We start from the raw sequence: 21,869 nt of genomic DNA, 5'->3' as shown, positions 1-21,869 counted from the left end.
CTCTTGACTTTGGGATGCTGAGCCTCGCAGGCAGGACACAACATGTGAAGTGAATGCATGCGTCTACATCGGACGACGTTGGACGTGGGGTGTGTTCAAGGATTTTGGAGCTTGTGGTTGTCAATGGTAAACATCGGTCGATATTATCCCTAATGGCTATAAGCAGTGGCCTGGAGTGCGTCTTTATTGTCGCTTCATCAAATCTCGCTTAGGCGCTGGATTTCCGCGGTCAGCACAAATCTGCGAAATTATCGTCTGTTGTGTCGGATGGAAGAGTAAAATTTCAATGGTGAGAGATAGTACAGCTACGATTTATTTTCATAATTTGAAAGAGTAATTTGATAAATTTGAAATCACAGTTATATTTTTATATGATTTTGTCTTTTTATAAAACAAAAAAAGGAAATATTATTAAAATTAAAGTGATGTTCAGAAACAGTTAATCATTGAAAATTAAATTTTGCTTCAAGTGATTTTTATTATTTCAAATAATTTCAAAAATGACACCAAATTTCTATCTCTTCACGGTTGCTACCTACAAATCACTGAAAAACGTGTCTTAGTAAAAAACCAGAAAAATGAAAGGGGCAAAGAGCAAAGTTTCACGCAAATCGAAGAGGGGTCGGGGCAACTGCTGTGTGAGTTGGCGGAGAATGACCCTTATATAAATGAAACTTTTTCATCAATTCCTTATCTTCAAATGAGCCCTTTAGCATAATTGGTTTCTTCACACCAGTCTACATACAAATTAAGGGTCTGTCCATTCAAAATTGCATTAAAAATATTTTAAAATCCGTGTCATGAGAAGATATTTCCTGATAAAGTCTTAGATTAATTCTAAGGTTATTTGGACTCTTCATGAAAATGAATACACGGGAAACAAATCTTCATGATTATTTTTGATTAACTCTTTATCAGTATGAGTTGAATTTCAAATAAAGTCATTTTTATACAAATAAGTATCAAATTTTTTTTTTAAGGAGACACTTAAGGTATCTTTTACGCTATGATTTAGAAAGAATCAAAGTTCATTTATATTTTTTGAAAAAATGATAATTAGGGCTACCCGTAATCCGTGAAATTTGCGCTGGGCCGTGAAATTTGGTAAATGCCGTAAAATTTAAAATATTTAATTGTCAAATTGCTGTATTTAAATATTCCTTTTTCTATATCAAACAAACCACAACATGGCATTTGGGAACTCATTCTTGAAGATGATTTTACAATTTTCTACGAAAAGTTCCAGCGAAATAGGCTTTGATTGTAAAATACCAGGTAAAATACAATTTGAAGTTTTTAGCATTTTATAGACGTGAGCATTTTTTGTTTATTACACAAAACTGTTTTTGCAATTTTTTTGAAATTTCTGTTAAATTTATAAAAATAACGATTAAAAAAATTAAAAATAGGCAAAGAAAGTTTAAAAAAATCCAATTTTGGTCATAAATGAAGTCTATTCATTCAATTTGATTCAAAACACAAAACATGTTATTAGAAATATTATTAGCCACTTTGCAATGTTTTCTAATTTACTGACATTTTCGGCATAAAATGTTTAAAATAAACTGTTCTAAATAAAATTTAGCCCGAACTTTTTGAAAATACTCGATATTATTTCAGCTTAATAACATTGACAAACAAGATATTAGTTATCTGATTTTACTAATTCTACTTTTGGTTAATTTATCGCTTAGGATGTCATTAGTTTTTAAGATACTTAAGGAAGGGCTTCGTTTTAGAGATGTTTAAGCAAATAAAAAAGCAAGTACATTCTAAAAATCTCAGTAAAATTATTATGGCTTAATCATAAATTCTGCTAATGAAAATTCTACAAAATGAGCTCATAATTTTATTGTCATGCATATTTTGTGTCAGGGGGTTATACTTTGTATCGAATCGTAAGCTTACTTTTTTGGTATCTTTTTTGAATACATTTATTCTCGAATGACTATTTTTCAGTTAAATTTAGGAAGATTTCAAAAAACCGTGAAACTGCAGTGAAATTTCAATGTTTTGAAATTGTGGAATCCGTGAGGAATCACTAGCCTTTTTGCCTTCCTCACCTTACTGAGGAAAGGCTATAAAATCACTCAAAAAATGAACTTCTTAATTCGACCTCGCAGACCCACCTTCACGTATACCTATCGACTCAGAATCATGTTCTGAGCAAATGTCTGTGTGGATGTGTGTAGGTGGGTGGACAAAAAAATTGTCACTCGATTATCTCCGGACTGGATGAACGGATTTTGACCGTATTAATCTCATTCGATCCGTGTTGGGGTCCCATAGGTCTCTATTTAAAATCAGCAAGTTTAGTTAAGTACTTCAAAAGTTATGCTAAAAAAACGATTTTGGCGTATGTCCGGAAGATTTTAAAAAGGGTGGTTTTTGCAAGAAACCCTATCATGTAATACATTTTCAGAAAGGTATTAAAAATACCTTTCCAATAAGCCCAAAACACTGAAGATCTGATAACCCTATCAAAAGTTATTAGCACTTAAGTGTTATTTATACACTTTTTGGAGGCCGGATCTCAGATATTTCAGTAAAAAAGACGTCCGGGTCCATCATGCGGCCCATCGTTAGTTAGATAATCGAAAGACCTTTCAAATGAGCCTAAAACATCAAGGATCTGACAACCCTATCAAAAGTTATTAGCACTTAAGTGTTATTTATACACTTTTTGGAGGCCGGATCTCAGATATTTCAGTAAAAATGACGTCCGGGTCCATCCTGCAACCCATCGTTAGTTAGATAATCGAAAGACCTTTCAAATGAGCCTAAAACATCAAGGATCTGACAACCCTATCAAAAGTTATTAGCACTTAAGTGTTATTTATACACTTTTTGGAGGCCGGATCTCAGATGTTTCAGTAAAAATGATGTTAGGGTCCATCATGCGGCCCATCGTTAGTTAGATAATCGAAAGACCTTTCAAATGAGCCTAAAACATCAAGGATCTGACAACCCTATCAAAAGTTATTAGCACTTAAGTGTTATTTATACACTTTTTGGAGGCCGGATCTCAGATATTGTGATAAAAATATTGTCTGAATCTTTCATGTGAACTATCGTTGGATAGGTTTTTTTTATCAGACCTTGCCGATGAGCCAGAAAAATTGAAGGTCTGCGAACCCTGCCAAAAGAAATGAGTAATAAAGTTGATTTGTTAAACATGTTAAGGGAATGTTGCTATTTTTACTGAATGTATTGACTTTATGAATGTGAGGAAAGCACCAACCACCTAAAGGTGGATTAAGTAACGTTTTTTTTATTGATTTTGGAATATTGTCAAACAAGATTAAATGTTCAATCAATACTAATCAATAATCACATACTAAGCAGAAATTTTTACTGAAAAGCTCGTAAAATCGAAAGTATATTGTGCAAAATACATTGTAAAATGCCTATTTATGAATTTTAAATCAAATAAGACTTTATAATTATTAAAAAAGAATTGAATTTTGAGACCACCGAATTGTACAAAACGTATTTTTTTTTAATATTTACATCCCCTCGATGCTCTGATCAAAGCCGAGGTAATTTTTTTTTAAATATTAGTTGTACCTGGCTAATTTATGAAGAAAAATCACCTCTGGAAATAATCAAAAGAGCTGAGTTTTTTTTTCCAATTTTCTTATTGAGACTTTGTTGGTTAGACTGAGATTTAGCAGCATGAAGATGTATTATAGTGAAAAATGAGTTATTATCAGTTTTAAGTTATTATAAGTTTTCATTTTTCATGATGTGTTGTTAATTAATGCTTTAGCTCTTATTGCTACGTTAAAAATGTGTAGTTTAAGTACATGCTTTTATGTTATCTTTTTTTATGTTTATCCTAAAATTTTGATAATATTTTAAAAAAAGTGGCCTTGAATTATCAGTTGAAAATCTAGAGTTATGGTGGCACTTATTTTTTACCGTATTAAAACTTTAAGTGGCTTTATTTCAGAAATCAGGCTGACTACGTGAGAGGCAACCACGCTTATCACATTTTGTTTCAATAATTCATTCAAGAAAGACGTCAAGTTTTTCAGTTATTCAAAGCGAATTCTACTCGATTAATGTAACAAATAAATAAAAACAATTATCCCACAAACTGGGGGCTAGCTTAGTGTTCAACCAATGATCAAAAAAATAACGTCTTAAACAAAAATCTTCTATCAAAAAAAAAAAATATGAAAAAAACCAAAATCTTTAAAAAAAATTAAGTCCTTTGAATCCACATAATTGATTCCCTTTTTATTCGGAACGTTAACAACCTTGAATTTGGTTTCAAAATTCAAATATTCGACGAAATTATGGCTATAAACGATGAAATCATAATGATTAAGTAATCAAATTTCCCTAAATGCAAACCTGCGATAATGCTAAACACATAAACAGTGCACTGCACTTTCGTCGTCTGCCAACATCAGCTGAAGCTGAAAGGTTTCAGCTCTACAGGTCAAGAGGTTGGCCCAGGGTCGTCGAAACCATCGAATCGAACATGAGTGACACTCGAGAGTCGAGTTCTATTTTCACAGCTTTCCCAACACACAGCTGAGATGCAGTTCCACCAGCAGCATCGATATTGCCACAAGACCGAGAATTGACATTTTTTGGGGGTTCGATTTCCGAAGAGAAGAAGCTTGCGGTGGGTGGAGCTTGACGTTATAAATATTTTATTGAATTTATTTATGGCTTTCAAAGTGGCTGCTCCAATCCTTCTTCTGTACGCCCCTCTTCAAGCTTGCTGAATCCTTTTGTTTTACGACACTGGAGAAGTGCAGTCGGATTGTTTGAGATTGGAAAATGCTTTTTCCTGCATGCGGTTGACGACGTTCTGTGGGAGCAAATCGAGTGGCAATAAATTTCCATTTTTCAATCATCTTGGGACGATGTAAACATTTAATTGAAGGTTTGATTTTTCTGAGCACATTTCTATTCAGAACGATTTTTATTGCCCTTTATGAGCGTTCTGGTGAAGTTTGGACCGTATGCTTGAATTCTGGAAAAGCTGGAAAAATTTAAAATCCTCGTGGAAAGTTAGCCTCCATAAAATGAAATTGCAGTCGTCGTTTAGAGATTTAATCTTCGACCATGTACGACGGGCAGGACGGAATGTGTGTATGTTTTCTCAAGTACATCGCAGACAGAACATGCTTCCCCTTCCCAGCAGCTCCAGTCCAAACCGGTTTAGCAAAAGGACTCAAATGGTCCGGAAGTACCGTACAGAACAGCAGCTCACAAAAGGGGACAGGAAATTCCGTAACAGGCATCATTAAAATTTTATTTAATGTCTTTTAATAAACAAGCACATTTATGTTTCCGCTCTCTCGTCTAGTTATGCATGAATATGGGATTGTACCATCAACAGCGGCAGTACGTGTTTTGGGTCGTCTCCTGGAAGGGCCGCTAAGCGGTGCAATTGGAAGCGTTTACCCCTACGATGTTGCTGGTTTGAAGTAGGATCTGTCAGGGCTGGGTTTCTGCCTTGTGATATTTTCCGGGACGTTTTTGGAGCATGGGAGATGTGTTCACTGTACGATTAACTCCACAATGGAAAATGGTCAATCCTTGTTGTGTTATTTTAAATTAAGATATCTGGGTATTTCTCTACCAACTCACACGAAATCGAGAAAAGTTGCCTCGACCCCTCTTCGATTTGCATGAAACTTTGTCCTAAGGGGTAACTTTTTTCCCTGATCTCGAGGTCCGTTTTTTGATATCTCGTGACGGAGGGGCGGTACGACCCCTTCCATTTTTGAACATGCGAAAAAAGAGGTGTTTTCAATCTTTTGCAGCCTGAAACGGTGCTGAGATAGAAATTTGGTGTCAAAGGGACTTTTATGTAAAATTAGACGCCCGATTTGATGGCGTACTCAGAATTCCGAAAAAAACGTATTTTTCATCGAAAAAAACACTAAAAAAGTTTTAAAAATTCTGCCATTTTCCGTTACTCGACTGTAAAAAAAATTGGAATATGTCATTTTATGGGAAATTTAATGTACTTTTCAAATCTACATTGACCCAGAATGGTAATTTTTTTCATTTAGAACAAAATTTTTCATTTTAAAATTTTGTGTTTTTTATAACTTTGCAGGGTTATTTTTTAGAGTATAACAATGTTCTACAAAGTTGTAGAGCAGACAATTACAAAAATTTTGATATATAAATATAAGGGGTTTGCTCATAAACATCACGAGTTATCGCGATTTTACGAAAAAAAAGTTTGAAAAAGTTACTTTTTGCGTTTCTCTTTGTTTCATCGTCCGTGTCTGTCGCGGGTTACCATGAACGGCCATGATCGATGACGACCAACTTTTTCAAAACTTTTTTTCGTAAAATCGCGATAACTCGTAATGTTTATAAGCAAACCCCTTATGTCTATACATCAAAATTTTTGTAATTGTCTGTTCTACAACGTTGTAAAACATTGTTACACTCTAAAAAATAACCCTGGAAAGTTAGAAAAAACACGAAATTTTAAAATGAAAAATTTTGTTCTAAATGAAAAAATGACCCTTCTGGGTCAATGTAGATTCGAAAAGTACATTAAATTTCCCATAAAATGACATGTTCCAATTTTTTTTACAGTCGAGTAACGGAAAATGGGAGAATTTTTAAAACTTTTTTAGTGTTTTTTCGATGAAAAATACGTTTTTTCGGAATTCTGAGTACGCCATCAAATCGGGCGTCTAATTTTACATAAAAGTCCCTTTGACACCAAATTTCTATCTCATCACCGTTTCAGGCTGCAAATTATTGAAAAACACCTCTTTTTTCGCATGTTCAAAAATGGAAGGGGTCGTACCGCCCCTCCGTCACGAGATATCAAAAAACGGACCTCGGATTCGTGATCAGGGACAAAAGTTACCCCTTAGGACAAAGTTTCACGCAAATCGAAGAGGGGTCGGGGCAACTGCTGTGTGAGTTGGCGGAGAATTACCCAAAGAGAAACGCAAAAAGAAACTTTTTCAATAATTTTTTTCGTAAAATCGCGCAAATTTATTTAAAAATAGAAAAACTAAACATAAAATTTTACTATCAGTTATTTTTTACATATTCAGATGAAATTACTCGTTTTTTATTTCGAAATTATCTGATTGCAACGAGCCAAGAATTTAAGATTAATTTTCATTTAAATTTGAAGACCAATAGTTTCCACAATAAGTGACAAAAAGAAAAAAAAATATTTTTTTTCAATTCAAACTTGATGAGGCTTTATCTAAGTATCAGCTGTCCGTTCAACAAAGTCTGAAAGCGAAAAACGCATGATTTTTTTCTTCTACTTAGCGAAAATTAAATTATGCAGATATGCTTTTCTTTTTCCTTTCCCCCTAAAAACTTGTTCAATCGATTGTTGACTTGCAAAATTTGAATTTTGAATCTTGGATAGACGCAACACTTTTGATGAAAAAAGCAAACAATATTTTCATGAATTTAATGATATTTTTCAAATATTTGACATAGGCATGACTTAGAGCGTCCAATTTTCAACAAATTTCCCGGGAAATTTGAAATTTATCAAAAATATTCTGATCCTGATTCTGAATAATATTATGCAACAAAATTGTATGGAACAGCAACTAAAATAGTCAAAATTTGTGATGATGATCAATTGATGGCTTGCTTACTTGTAAAAAATCATGCTACTTCAAGAAGATATATAAATTTTCTAATTTTATATGCGTTTCTTCAAATTGTTCCAAATCAAAAAATGATCACTAATTAATTTTTGTTAAGAAGTATAATTTTTATCAAATTATACAATGAGTAAAATAAATTCAAATGAAATGAAATTAAAAATTATGCAAAAATTATGATTTCTATGGCAAACAACTAGAACAAGTCTTACTGGATTCAGCTCATAAATAAATAAATAATCATGGAATTTACCTTTAAAATCCTACTACAATGAAAGCAAGATTCACAGTTGTGAAAGTTTTAGAAATTAATATTATCTGAAATTAACCTTGACATAAAATTTTCAGACGAGCTGATTAGCTCAATATGAACAGTAGATTTAATTGAATAAAATTAAGTTCACTAATTATTTTTTATGTATTTTTTCAGAACACACTTTTGCCCAAAATTTAAGAAAATGTACACTTCAACTTGGTTTTTGGGAATTCCCGGAAAATTTAAAAATTTCCCGGCAAACGGGATATATTTTTTTTCGGGAAATCCCGGGAATTCCCGGATTTTTTTTCCTTGGACTGGACATTGGACGCTTTAGCATGACTTTTACAAAGTATTAAGCATTTTGTGTTACCTTTGGTTTTAACCTAGACCTAGACCATGAACTGCATAATAAAAGATACAATAATACAAAATTTGTTTAATCTTTGGCATTATACTTGACCAAATCATATCCCATTCTCTCATAATATCTACCATTTGAGATTTAAAGAACAACATTTATTGAAAACTTGTTTAAGATTGATTTGCGAAACACTTTTTAAGATTTGGTTACAAATATTTTTTTTCTGAAATGGATTAGCCTTGTGGTAATCCCACAACTAAACCTCAAACGTGCAGCTCAAAGAACATGTCACCCAACATAACGACCACGGCGAACATGCGCATGAAATTCTACATCATCCAGAAGCATTGTGCTCCTCTACTGTGAGACAACAACATTTTGTCTTCAATTCTATGTGAGTGTGCGTTGAGAACGAGCACATCATGAACCACTCGAAAATGTTGCCTGGTTGATGTGAGCATGATCCTCCTGGAACCGGAACATTGTAAAAACAGACAAGCCGGCAATAAACATACATGTTTCTGGGCTGCTCATTTTCCACCCATGTGTGAGGGAACCAAACAAATAGATCCCTGCTCGAGTTTCGAAACCCCTTTTTGCGAAGAAGGTCCTTTGGACACGGGATTTTCCTGGGTTGGGCGGAGGGTCGGCAAAGAAACCAGGGTGTTCGGCTCGGCATAAATTCCGCACTAAATTGGGCGTAGAACGTTTTAGTGTCCCTTTGTGTGGGATAATTTGCTCCGTCTTGTGACTGTGAGTGTGTGTGTCGTCCCGGTCGTATAAGGAGTCATTTGTTTCCTTTAAACTAGATATGGGAGCGATAAACAATGTTGCCGGTCCGTTTGTGCTTATTGTCTATGGCGTGTCTGGGAGTGGGTCTTAGAGCAAGATTGTAAGAGCCCCAACTTAAGTTGCCACACCTACGGTTGGCAAACTTGAAATTGAATCTCTAACGTTTTAACAATTTCAAATTTTAACTGTTTTTTTTTTAATTTGTTTTAGCGTGTTGATTAATTAAAAGCTTTTATTATTCTGTTGTTCTGTTGTTCTGTTGGTCTGTTTTCCATGTTTCTATTTCCTTGTTCAATCTCCATGCACGTTTCATGCCATAATTTTTCAGCAGCCGTTACCAAAAACCAATCCCTCCAGATAAACCGAAATCGATTATAATTTACATCTTTTGCAATAACCGTAAACCGCCCCCAATATTGCGCGTTCATCGTTCGCCCCAAATCAGAGCTAATGTTTTGCGTGATCAGAGTGGAAATTGTCTATCGCAGAGAAAAAATCACACACCAAACAACCTACGAATTAACTTTATCGCCGAAACATGTTCCGCTACTGGTTTGGACAGGCATCAACAGCTTGAAAAGGTCCCCTCTTTCTTTCTTCTTTTGGAAATTCCACAAACAAATCTCTCGTCCATCAATCGAAAACAGGGAGGCCGTTGAAGGGCAAACATCAAAATTTGGCACCCCTCGGAAAAGTTTTTATTTCGTTCAGAGTCAGAACATTGAGTCGCAGAGAACCCAAAATGTCATTCAAATTAATGGGTAATGAATATATATCACAAACCACTTATCAAATCAAGGCGGCAGCCGAAAACGCCAGAACAGGCGCTGGAGGAAATAATTGAATAGAAATAAATATCCCCCAAACCCAAAGCGACACTTACCCTCGAGGACCCCACGCTGGCACGGCGAAATCTCGTTAGTCGATTTTTCCTCCGAACCCAGCATCGAATGGGCGTTGTTGCACCACCCCGTCATTGAGTATGCAGCTTCCTTGCGTTCGTCCTTTGGTTTACCCGCCGCCCAAAATCCAATAAAACCAAGGCGCAAAACTCAATATCTTTCCCCCGTCCCACTCGGATATCCTATTTTCCACTTTTACAAATTAATGCATTATGTATGAGGTTGACGTCGTCGTCGGCAGCGCAGTCGATGCCCCCTTGTGGAGAAATTGCTTGAAGAAGGCAATGGAAGAAAGTTGCTGGGGATAGATCAGCTAGTGAAGGAAACTTGAAGAAATTCTGGCGAAGAAATTCTTTACTAGAAGATTGAAGAATCCAGGGTTTATGTTACAGACATTTTAGTATTACTGTCTACAAAATTATTTACAACAAATTTATCTATTTTTACAATCAGATTATTGCAAGATTGGGTCCGTAAGTTTGACAATTATGGAATAAGAAGATAACAACTTCGTTGGTTTCATACTCAATATTTTTATGAGCGCAATACATAGTTTAATGATATGGCTTTTTTTTGTGATTTCAATGGTCACATGGGTCTTCGTATTCAGAATATCTGATCGCCGAGACTTGCAATTTCTTGTAAAGCAAATATCTGCCAAATTCCACGATGTTCGAAGTGTCGCATGACCATCTTGAGTGGTTCTGAAATCTTTAATTGACTTGTAGAGTGAACAAATAGTTGATTCAAAGATGGCAAAGTATGGCACGACCATTTTAAGCGATTCTATTGAATCAACTTAAGTTGTTACCATTCGACAGGATTCCTTCGAGGACGCTTGAAACGACTTCTACAGTAAATGTCTGCCTAATTTTTCGTTGTTTGATTTGTTACACAACCATTTTCAGTTATTCTGAAATGTGGCCTCAAAGGAACCGTTATATTTTGAAAGAACTTTGTAGAGTACTTTTGACATGAGTTGAAGTGTAAATATCTACCCAATTCCAAGATGTTTGAAGATTCCTATAGACATTTAGAGTGGTTCTGAAAAATTGCCTCGTGAAAACCCGTGCCCGGAACGTCCGTGGTGATCATACTGGGCGCGGTTGGATTTTGTCAACAAATGGATGCTTCTTGCAATAAAATTTGACCATTATATCTATGTTTCAATCAGATTATTACCTAAATTATTTCCAAATCCCAGAACCAACAGAACCAGTATCTGATCTTCATAATATGGAAGCACTATTTTGGTTATCAATTCAAAATTCATAGGTACCTTAAACCAGGGTGACATTGATAGTTTAATTTCAATACAAAAGGAATGGTCATACTGAGGTTGACAAGGGTGTTCATAGTACCCTAAGAAGTAGCTTTTAACAAATTGAGAAAAAAGCGATTTTTTAAATCGAAGCCCGTCTAAAGGCGGTTTTAGACGGGCTGCGATTTAAAAACTCGCCAAAAATCAATTTTTCAACCAATTTTTGATCTTTAAAAAGCATTGGAAAGAAGAACTCATAAAATTTTTGAAAATTTTTGGGTTGGAAGTTTGACTTGTTTCATGTTACTTTGCCAATGTTTTTAAAAATGTCATTTTTTTAGGGGTCAACTTTGGCTTTTACTAACATTTCCTATATTTTAAGTAAAAATAAGTATGCAGTAATTTTTCTAGTGTCCCAAATTATGCCTTTAAATATTGTTTTACAATTTATATGAAAATGTTGTCATTCTGAAGCAAAAATATTGAAAAACAAGCAAAAAATTAAAAAGTGACTGTAAAAACATGAAAAAATTAGATAAGCAAAACATAATGATAGGAGGTGGTAGATTAGGCCAAATACTACCAAAAACAAACATAAACTAAACAAGAAAAATGCGAATTAAAATACAAAAAATGAAACAAGAAAAAATTTAAAACAAGAGAAGTAAAGTTTTTCGTATGACAAAAGTTGCTCAAAATGATCTCCTGAAGACGGTAAAAATAAAAATAAAATCGAAAAAAGGGGGTTAACTATCATTATAAAAAAAACATAAGATTATTTAACGTTTAAAGTGTCTACTTTTCCTCAAAGAATACATTTGGCGATTGATTGAATTTTGTTTTTGTATGACAATATGACGATGTGGGAGGAGGGGGAGGGAGGGAGCTAAATATTCTAAAAAGTGTTGAAGTAGTTTATAAATGGCCACATTGTAGTTTGCTTATAATGCAAAAATAAAGAAAATTTTTTATTTAGATTAAACAATGTTTTATTCAAAATTTAATTCAGATTCTCTTTTAATATTCAAACGAAATGTTAGCAATTTTTTACAAAATCGTCTGATTTCGTGCATTTTATATTTTGTATAACTTTATTTGGCTCAAACTATTTGTATCATTAGTTCATCCATAAAAGGCTCCATACAATTTTTGGCAGTTTTCCATACAAAAATGGTATGAAAAATTCGAAAATCTGTAACTTATGAAGAAATTTATTGATAAATTCAGAAAAATGGCACACGAAAAAAAAAATTTGCTGACTTTTTCCACAAAAAATCCATTTCATAAAATCCATATATTTTATGTTCTACACATCATTTAGAAGATAAAAAAAACCACTACTTTCTAGCCATAGAAAAATGTGTACTTAAATTTTGTCGCCGAGTAAATGCGTTCAATTTTTTTTTTAAATTTTACTCTAAAAAATGTGTTGACTTCAATTTGCAACCGCAAAGTACTCCACAGATTTATTGATAGGGTGCACTATTTTCAAGATATAGCCACTTATAGTTTAATTTTAACTGAAAAATACCATTTTTCTATTTTTACAAAAAGTGTCTGTGATTGTTCATTCCTGAAAATGTTTTTGTTAAAAGGTTCAGAAAATTTCAAATAAATCTGCCCAAGAAACATTGAAGATTGAACCTCTGGATGCTGAAATACAGCGAATAAAAGAAATATAAACAAGAAAATTGAAGTTTTTTAAGTCTCAGCCAAACAGCCTTTTATTTTCTTGTACAAATATTTCATAAATTTTTAATGTTAAAATATTAAACTTTAGTGAAATTTTCTGATCCTTTCGAAAAAAAATTATGTTTAAAATTTTGGAATCAACTCTTACTTTACAAAAGAGAGTAATATTGAATATTTTACCTTTTTGAAATGTTATTCTTGATTCCAAAATTATAAACATTTTTTCGTCAAAAGGATCAGAAAATTTAACAAATGTTTTATTTTTTTACATTGGTCATTGGTTTTTAACATTGGAAAATTCAAACAAATAAAAAACAATGACGGTGTTGGAGAGTTGCTAACGTAATACCGAAATGTTAAGATTTTCTTATTTATTAAATCATTACCTTTCCTTAATATTTCACGCATAGCGGGGAAAATTTCAGATTTTTTTAAATAAAAAAACGTTGAAGGTTTACAAATATATTCAAATGCTTCCGACCATTTGATTTCTTAAAAAATAAATATTTCAACTCAGATGAATTTGGTAATTTTCAATTAAATTTTATTAGGTACACATAATTTTTTTTATTCAAAACAGTTGATATTGAAAGTTTTGAAAAATCATCACACATCATCTGTCAATGCATTGTGTGATATCGTATTTCATTTCATAATGATATCAACAGCTCAATTCTTTCGAACTATCATTCAAAATGTATCTTATACATGTGTAACAACAGTGATTGCTTATGATAAGAGAAACCTCCTCGTTGAATGAAATGCCTCCATAACCATGATAAAAACGACATTTTGATATCATTCACAGTGAAAGCATTCGATTCACAACTCCAGCTCTTATTTACCCTGGACTCAGCCGCGGCAGTACTCTTGTTGACATTGATGACGGTAACCTTGGCCGTGGCCTAGAACGACCCACCTTTGGGCTGCGTCCAGGTGGAAAACGTCGCTTATCATCGATTCTTGATGCCGGCCAACGGAACTTGGCCGTATCTTACCCGGGAGAGGTTGGTACAGTTTGGCTTGACTATTGGCGCAAGGAATTGGATGCTCGAGAAGGTTGGAAAAGAGTTCCAGTTTCGAACGCACTGGGGTCAGCTGGAGCCGGCATTTTTGTTCGTTAGTGAAGGATCTCAGTTTGGTGGCGATCGAAGAAGTGTCTTCGTAACTCCGTTGATGCGACCGGATAAGGAAGTTCTGTGGAAGTTGAAGAAGGAAAAAAGTGGATATTTTACCATCCAGAACTTCAACTTGAAGGAATATTTGTTCGCGGGGGAACCTCAGTACGGTGGATGTCATCAGTTGGGTTGCCAGCAAGTTACAGGGCAAGTATTCACCAGGAAAAGGAAGAAGCAAAAGACTTTTGGGCCCGAATTTCTATGGAACATCAGCTCGTGCTAGCAATAACGGGTAGCTATTAGCGATTTGTTAAATCAAGCTCATTTTGTGCTGAGGACCCATATGGTGCAACAGCAGTTACAGCAGGCTATCAATCGTACTCCCGGAATAATTAAATTGCGCTAATTATTTCATAATTTGTAATGAGAAACCACCCATTGCATATTAATAACACGCCACCGTATGAAATAATTAATAACAGTGAAATGAGAGCGCAAAAAATGTCACCGCACATGTGCGCGATAAATGGCTTCTGAAAAGGCATATTTACCAGTGGGTTCGTTTTAATTGAAATACTTTTGAGTCATTTGGTGAAACCTACAATGTGCGGTAATCTGAGGAATTTTACGAGTAATGATATATTTGCAGATTTCATGAAATGGTCATGGCTCATTATTTATATGCAGCTATAACTTTGACATTTAAATATTTATTTCAAAATCAATTCAATTTCCTTGTTTTTACTTATATTAACCTCTTTTAGCATATTCCATGACCTTAGCACAATTTTCACCAAGGCACCATGACAAATAACGCGATTTGGCAAAATCACGCACCTTTCGTAACGATGAAATTATGCATTCAAATCGGGCTTCCTCCATTGATTTGAATTTAATACCTTTCCGTAAGCTCGAAGCCGTTTCCGCGTTCCTAGCTTTGTTTTTCCCTCTTGCCTCAGGTGCTTTGTTTCCGCTTTGTTCGAGCATGGAAAACCCTTGGACCAGGATACATTACCAACCTATTTAGAAGCTTTTTAGCAGTTTTTTAGGTCAACCCTCTACTTAGCAAATAAATTCACAACTCACAATTTTACTTAGGAATGTCCTAGCCATATTTTTTAAAATCTTCAAGTCTTCAATAATCAATGAATAAAAACTCAATAAAAAAAACTTATTTTAAGAGGCAGTATTTGTAGATTCTGCTCGGTTTGTTCTAGAGGTCGTTTCGATGTGCTCCGATTTGGATGAAACTTTCAGCGTTTGTTTGTCTATGCATGAGATGAACTCATGTCAAATATGAGCCCTCTACGACAAAGGGAAGTGGGTTAAAACGCGCATTGAAGTTTGAGGTCCAAAACACATGAAAAATCTAAAAATTGCTCGAATTTCCGTAAAACTTCATCAATTCCAACTCTCTTAGATGCATTCGAATGGTCTTTCGAAGCCCTTCAAAATGTGCTATAGACATCCAGGATTGGTTTGACTTTTTCTCATAGCTTTTGCAAATTACTGTTGAAAATGGATTTTTTTAAAACCTTAATAACTTTTGGCAACAGCCTCCAACACCCATACTCCCATAGGTCAAAAGTTAGGTAATTTCATGGACTATAAGCCTACGGTATTAACTTTTTGGCCAATCGCAGTTTTTCTCATAGTTTTACGATTTTTCTAGAACAAACATTTTACAATGTTAGTTTTTGCCCTGTAGGCCAACAAGACGGCACTTTTTGGTCTCAATTTTGTCATTTTCGGAATCCTCGGACAATTTCACGTAAGTTAGAAGTATTGGAGTAGTAATTTTGATTTAAAAAATAATTAAATAAAACATTTTTGAAAAAAGAAATGGATCTTATTTACCCTATGATCAATACGTCAAATGCTGTATCAAGTAGGCGAAAACTTGATTTACCCCTAATCCGACAAAATTCTAAATAATATTTTAATTAATTCTAAATGGCAATTTTTTTCAATCAAATTCATAATTCCAACGCCTCAATCTAATGTAAAATTTTCTAAGGATTCCGAATATGACAAAATTGCGACCAAAAAGTGCCGTCTTCTTGGCCTACAGGGCAAAAACTAACATTGTAAAATGTTTGTTCTAGAAAAATCGTAAAACTATGAGAAAAACTGCGATTGGCCAAAAAGTTAATACCGTAGGCTTATAGTCCATGAAATTACCTAACTTTTGACCTATGGGAGTATGGGTGTTGGAGGCTGTTGCCAAAAGTTATTAAGGTTTTAAAAAAATCCATTTTCAACAGTAATTTGCAAAAGCTATGAGAAAAAGTCAAACCAATCCTGGATGTCTATAGCACATTTTGAAGGGCTTCGAAAGACCATTCGAATGCATCTAAGAGAGTTGGAATTGATGAAGTTTTACGGAAATGCGAGCATTTTTAAGATTTTTCATGTTTTTTGGACCTCAAACTTCAAAGCCCGTTTTACCCCACTTCCCTTTGTCGTAGATGGCTCATATTTGGCATGAGTTCATCTCATGTATAGACAAACAAACCCTGAAAGTTTCATCCAAATCGGAGCACCTCGATACGACCTGTTTCACATCGGTGAAAAACTCGCTCTTAACAATTCTAAAAACAAATAATTTTATCACCATGTACGCGTAAATTCCATCTCTGCTACGCTAAGGGTTCACCCAAATTCGACTCCCAGTCAAACTCAGACAAGCGCGCGAGCACGCGGTTCTTATCTTGGTTCGTAGCGTCTTCCAGCGCGTTTCGTTTTTGCCGAGCATCATTTGAAGAATGTTTCTGCCAGGCTGCCAGATGGTGCGGCGGGGGAGGGGACAGGACTTTGAAAAATGAGATAAGAGCGGAAAACGCTGAGCAGGTAAGGTCGACAGGAGTCCATCTATTTGCATCGAAGGATATTGGCAGGTTAAAAAAGAGAAGGGAGGATTTTCCGACCGTTCTTAGCCGGTTGTTGATATCTTTTGGTGAAATAAGCTCCGTTGAATGCATAATTGATGCGATTTTGCGAGAGAGATTTGTTAGAAGGAATGGGCGAGGTTTTTTGCAAGAAATTGATGAAACAGTATTTTATCCTTTTATATATAGAAGAAAAAATAGACCCTTTTATAAATACCGTGTTTGGACTTTTTCATATTTAAAGTATTTTTTTTTCTTTAATTTTTTTATGAAACTTTGTCAATAAAACCAATTTCGCATCATTATTTCTTCCATGCAGGTCTCAATACATTTCAGCGGACTGTTCATACAAAATGAGTATGTAAATATTATTATTTAAAAATATATATGAAAATCTATATTTATGCGATGGCATTTTCTGATCGATTTAGTGTTTTCGGCAAAGTTTGAGAATATAATTAGGGCTATTCAGAAAAAAATATTATATTCTAAAACATTTAAATCTCAGATTAGTTTTTAAAAAGCCGTACGAGCCTTTGGTAAACAGAGTACTTTTTGCATTGGTATTCGACCTACTTACAAAAACCAATATCAAAAATGCTGGAAATTGATCATCTACACGTCCTTCAAGTGCCCCAAATTAAAAAAAAATGAAATTTTGTTTCATTTTTGAGAAAAACGAAAATTAGTGTCAGAGGTCACAGTGGCTCTTACGGCTTTTTGAAAACTCCCCCGAAAAATGTTCTTATTTATGGGACTCAAAAAAAAAACATCTTTTGAGCCCTAGTGCATGGTAATAGAGATATTAATAAAAAATGTGTTTTAAAGTGTCATAAAACAGACAAAAAATTTAAAAAATATTTATAAAACCGCATATGCAGCTTGACTTGCAAAATAGTATTGAAATTACACACTTTGCCTCTATGTATATTTTTTTTTAACAGAAAAAAAAATGAACGAGGCTGGTTCCCTGGTATGAAAAATAGTGTTTCTTATGTAAAAAATCCGGGGAATCGATTGGTGATGGTTTCATCCACCGCACGAAACGGCAAAGGGCCCATTTTGCCCCAATTCCCCATTTTTTACATTTTTTCTTGAAAATCGGTCTGTATTTAGAGCGAAGGCTTTATGCGGCCATCCAAAATGCACTTAACTTATGTGAAAATGTCCCAGGAACCCAGTAAAAATATCCACTTGCACCGCAAAAATCATCTAGGGTCCATTTAACCCTAATTCCGCTATTAAAGCATTTTTTGCCGTTTTCAAATGTTGGGTCTTTTTATTTATTTTAATTTCTATATCAACATAAATGTGTTAAGCTATCAAATGCAAATCGCCATTCTTTTGTAAAATTGTCTGATCATTACGATAAAAATATTTTTAGATTTATAAAATCTGACCTAACATTTGAAAATGGTCAAAAATGCTTTTATAGCGGAATTGGGGTTAAATGGACCCTAGATGATTTTTGCGGTGCAAGTGGTTATTTTTACTGAATTCCTGGGACATTTTCACATAAGTTAAGTGCATTTTGGATGGCCGGGAACCATTTTTTCATACCAGGGAACCAGCCCCGTTCAATTAAGTCAAATTTTGGGTTCCATTTCACCCACTGTGCATCGTCTGAGAAATAAAAAAAATACTAATACTTATTTTCACATATAGAAATGTTAGTGAAAGCCAAAGCCAAAGTTTACGCTGGAAGAAATATAACTTTTTAAACAATGGTAAAGTCACATTAAACAATCCATACTATCAACATACAAAATTTTTAAACGCAAAAATTACAAATAAAAAAAATGTAAATAACAAGCAATGATTTCAACATGTGATAGAAAAAAAAGTAGTTTTAAAAAGCATTTTGCACTAATCAAGTTTATTTTGCGATCATTAGTTTAAAACAAATTGACAAAAACTAAAGTTTAAGCGAAAAAAATTCTTTACGGTAATTTTTTGGGACGATTTTGAAGGGGGAAAAATATTTTCAGAACATGGAAAATCAGAGACACTTTTTTAAAAAAATCGAAAAATCGGTACACTTCGTCAAAAAAAAAATCTGTTAAGTACATTTCAAATGCAAATTTGACTTCACATTACAACTGAAGTTAAAAAAATATCGAGAAAAATTTGTTTTTTTTTTCAAAAACACAATGTTAGCAAAAAATCATATAGATTCATCCATAAAGTACGTCACGCTAAAATTAGTAAAAAAATAATTTCAATTCAAATAAAAAAATATGGATTTAAGGGAAACCGTTTTTCTGAACAGTTCTCATCAACACCCACAAATTTGCCGTAGACACAAAACCGTTCAGAAAATTCCTTCAAAAGATACAGATTTTCGAAAATTTACGTACCATTTTAGTTTGAACAGCTGCCAAAATTGTATCGAGCCTTGTATGGATAAACACAAGTGACAAAAATTGCTTCTTTCGTCATAGGGAAGGTCCTCAAAAAGTTTGAGCCAAATAAAAAAAATATAAAAGATAAAAATTCACGAAATCGGCTGATTTAATAGAGAAATGCTCACGAACACGTTGCTTAAATTCCATTGATATAAAATCAAATAAATAAATTGCTTATTCTAGCGTGCACAAGTAGGGCAGTGTGATATCTAAACCAAATAAACAAAGGAACCGAACATCAATACGGACCGACACGATTGTTTGTTTGTATAGTAGAATATATATATTTCCAAGAATCAGATAACGCGAGTTTGATTTAAATAATAACAATCATTACCATCATTCGTCATCAGTTTTGTTATTTAAATAGGTAGTTGTTTTTGTTGTTGTTTATCTTCTCCGGGTCAAAAATCCTACTCTGGAGCTGGTAGTTGTGGCACAAGCTGCCGTGTGTTTCAGGGGCGAATTTGTGGGTGTGTGAATTTTAATATCATCATACTTTGTTGGGATTGCTGCTGCTGCTGTAGCAGCAACATAAAGTGAAAATTTTATTAATTGTTTCAACCGGAAATGGGTTGGGATGGATTTTAGTGAAGCGGCGACCTCGAGTACAAATTTGCTTAATGCAATTTTTAATAAATTCCTGTTTTTTTTTTTCTCATTTGTGTGTGCGAACGGAACGCGCGCGTCAGTGAGCAAGCAATAAACAAAATTAAATGGAACTGTTAATATTTACAGATAAAAATGGATAAAATACGGCCTCTTGCATATACATCTTGATTACGAGCAAAATAAATTAACATACAGTTTAAAATTAAAATTTTACACAAATAAACGTAAAATGAGTGTCAGTATTATGTTGTTGCTTTGTGGCAGGAAAGGACAACAGAGTTACAACAGGAGTAAAAAACGTTACTTAATCCACCCTTAGGTGGTTGGTGCCTTCCTCACATTTAAAAGGTAATGCTATCCAAAATAGGGCGGACCTTTAAGTGTTCTATCAATTTCATCTCATTATTATTTCAGGGCACTTATGTGCTTACAACTTATGATAGAGTAGTCAAATCTCCAATTCAATTTGTGCCCGTTGGAAAGGCTTTTTAATTACCTATCCAAAGATAGGTCGCATGATATATTTGGACAACGTTTTCATCAAAATATCTGAGATCCGGCCTCCAAAAAGTGCATAAATAACACTTAAGTGCTTATAACTTTTGATAGGGTTGTCAGATTTTCAATGTTTTGGACGCGTTGGAAAGGTCTTTTGATTACCTGTTCAACGATAGGTCGCATGATAGATCCGGACAACGTTTTCATCATGATATCCGAGATCCGGCTTCCAAAAAGTACATAAATAACACTTAATTGGTAATAACTTTTGATAGGGTTGTCAGATCTTCAATGTCTTGGACGCGTTGGAAAGGTCTTTTAAATACCTTTCTAAAAATGTATAACATGCCGGGTTTTCTTACAAAAACCACCCTTTTTACAATCTTCCGGACTTTTGTTAAAATCGTTTTTTTAGCATAACTTTTGAAGTACTTAACTAAACTGCATAATTTTTAATACCGACTTATGGGACCCCAAGACGGATCGAATGACGCCAAAACGGACAAAATCGGTTAAGCCAATGTTGAGATAATCGAGTGACAATTTTTTGATCAACATCCCACCACACACACAGACATTTGCTCAGAATTTGATTCTGAGTCGATAGGTATACATGAAGCTGGGTCTAGGAGGGCTAATTGAGAAGTTCAGTTTTCGAGTGATTTTATAGCCTTTCCTCAGTAAGGTGAGGAAGGCAAAAATAAAAATCGCAGAAAGACTACAACAGCGCTTAAGTTTTGTTTGTTTTTGTTTTGCGGGAAAGGGGATCGGGGTGTTGAAATGCACCAAACTAGGAGTTTGGCAGCATGTCGTTCAGCAGTTCCTTCTCCGACGACGTCAGCTTGTCGGGGAATTTGATGTCAAATGCCACCAGCAGGTCACCCTTGCGGGACGGTTCCTTCGGGAAGGGCAGCCCGTAGCCCTGGATCCGCTTGACCGTGTTCGGCTTGATAATCTCCTGCTTGGTGCTGATCCGCAGCTTCTCGCCCGTCATCGTGGGCACCTCGAAGATCACGCCGCACAGGGCCTGTAGGGGGAGGAAGAAGAAATTGGTTGTTAATTTGTTGGTTGGTGGATACGGACACCATTTTTATCAAAATATCTGAGATACATGTCAGTGAGGAAGGCAAATATGCAAAAAAATGTTTGTACGTTTATTTTTCTTAAAATTAATTTTAGAAATATTCAAAAAATATTGAAATTTTAATTCAGAATGCATCAATCAAGAAATTGTTCTCTTCATGATTTTTGAAGAAACATTTTACAAATCATGATTAATTTCCTATCATAATTTGTAGAATGATTATAAGTCTTCATTTTAACTGAAAATTCACAGGAGTTATCCAATGTATTCTAAATTACATTATTCCTGAAAAGTTAAATTTTTAAATCACGCTATTTGTGAACCACCCTAATTTTCAACCAAACCAATAGTTGACCCTTTCATTTTTGC

General features: G+C 34.3%; 2 protein-coding genes across 2 annotated transcripts in view; one reads left to right on the top strand and one right to left on the bottom strand.

Annotated features, from left to right (window-relative positions):
* The first annotated feature begins 13,712 nt into the window (after window positions 1-13,712).
* Window positions 13,713-14,557, top strand: LOC120427355 (uncharacterized). Its single transcript, XM_039592210.2, has one exon. The coding sequence runs from the start codon at window positions 13,862-13,864 to the stop codon at window positions 14,294-14,296; it is 435 nt and encodes a 144-aa protein (XP_039448144.1). The 5' UTR covers window positions 13,713-13,861; the 3' UTR covers window positions 14,297-14,557.
* Window positions 14,558-19,548: 4,991 nt separating this feature from the next.
* The window catches only part of LOC120427353 (dnaJ protein homolog 1-like), a 124,743-nt gene continuing 122,422 nt past the window's right edge, over window positions 19,549-21,869 (bottom strand). The window contains exon 6 of the mRNA XM_052709177.1: window positions 19,549-21,443. Within this exon, the coding sequence (XP_052565137.1) occupies window positions 21,207-21,443 (237 nt within the window). The 3' untranslated portion in view covers window positions 19,549-21,206. The remainder of the gene's footprint in view (window positions 21,444-21,869) is intronic.

Source organism: Culex pipiens, chromosome 2, assembly GCF_016801865.2.
Source record: "Culex pipiens pallens isolate TS chromosome 2, TS_CPP_V2, whole genome shotgun sequence".
Lineage (NCBI taxonomy): Eukaryota > Metazoa > Arthropoda > Insecta > Diptera > Culicidae > Culex > Culex pipiens.
Note: the sequence above shows the minus strand (reverse complement) of the source record. Positions and strands in the feature narration are given on the sequence as shown.

Excerpts from the sequence above, each read along its gene's own strand:
- LOC120427355 (XM_039592210.2), top strand. The coding sequence starts at position 13,862 with ATGCCGGCCAACGGAACTTGGCCGTATCTTACCCGGGAGAGGTTGGTA.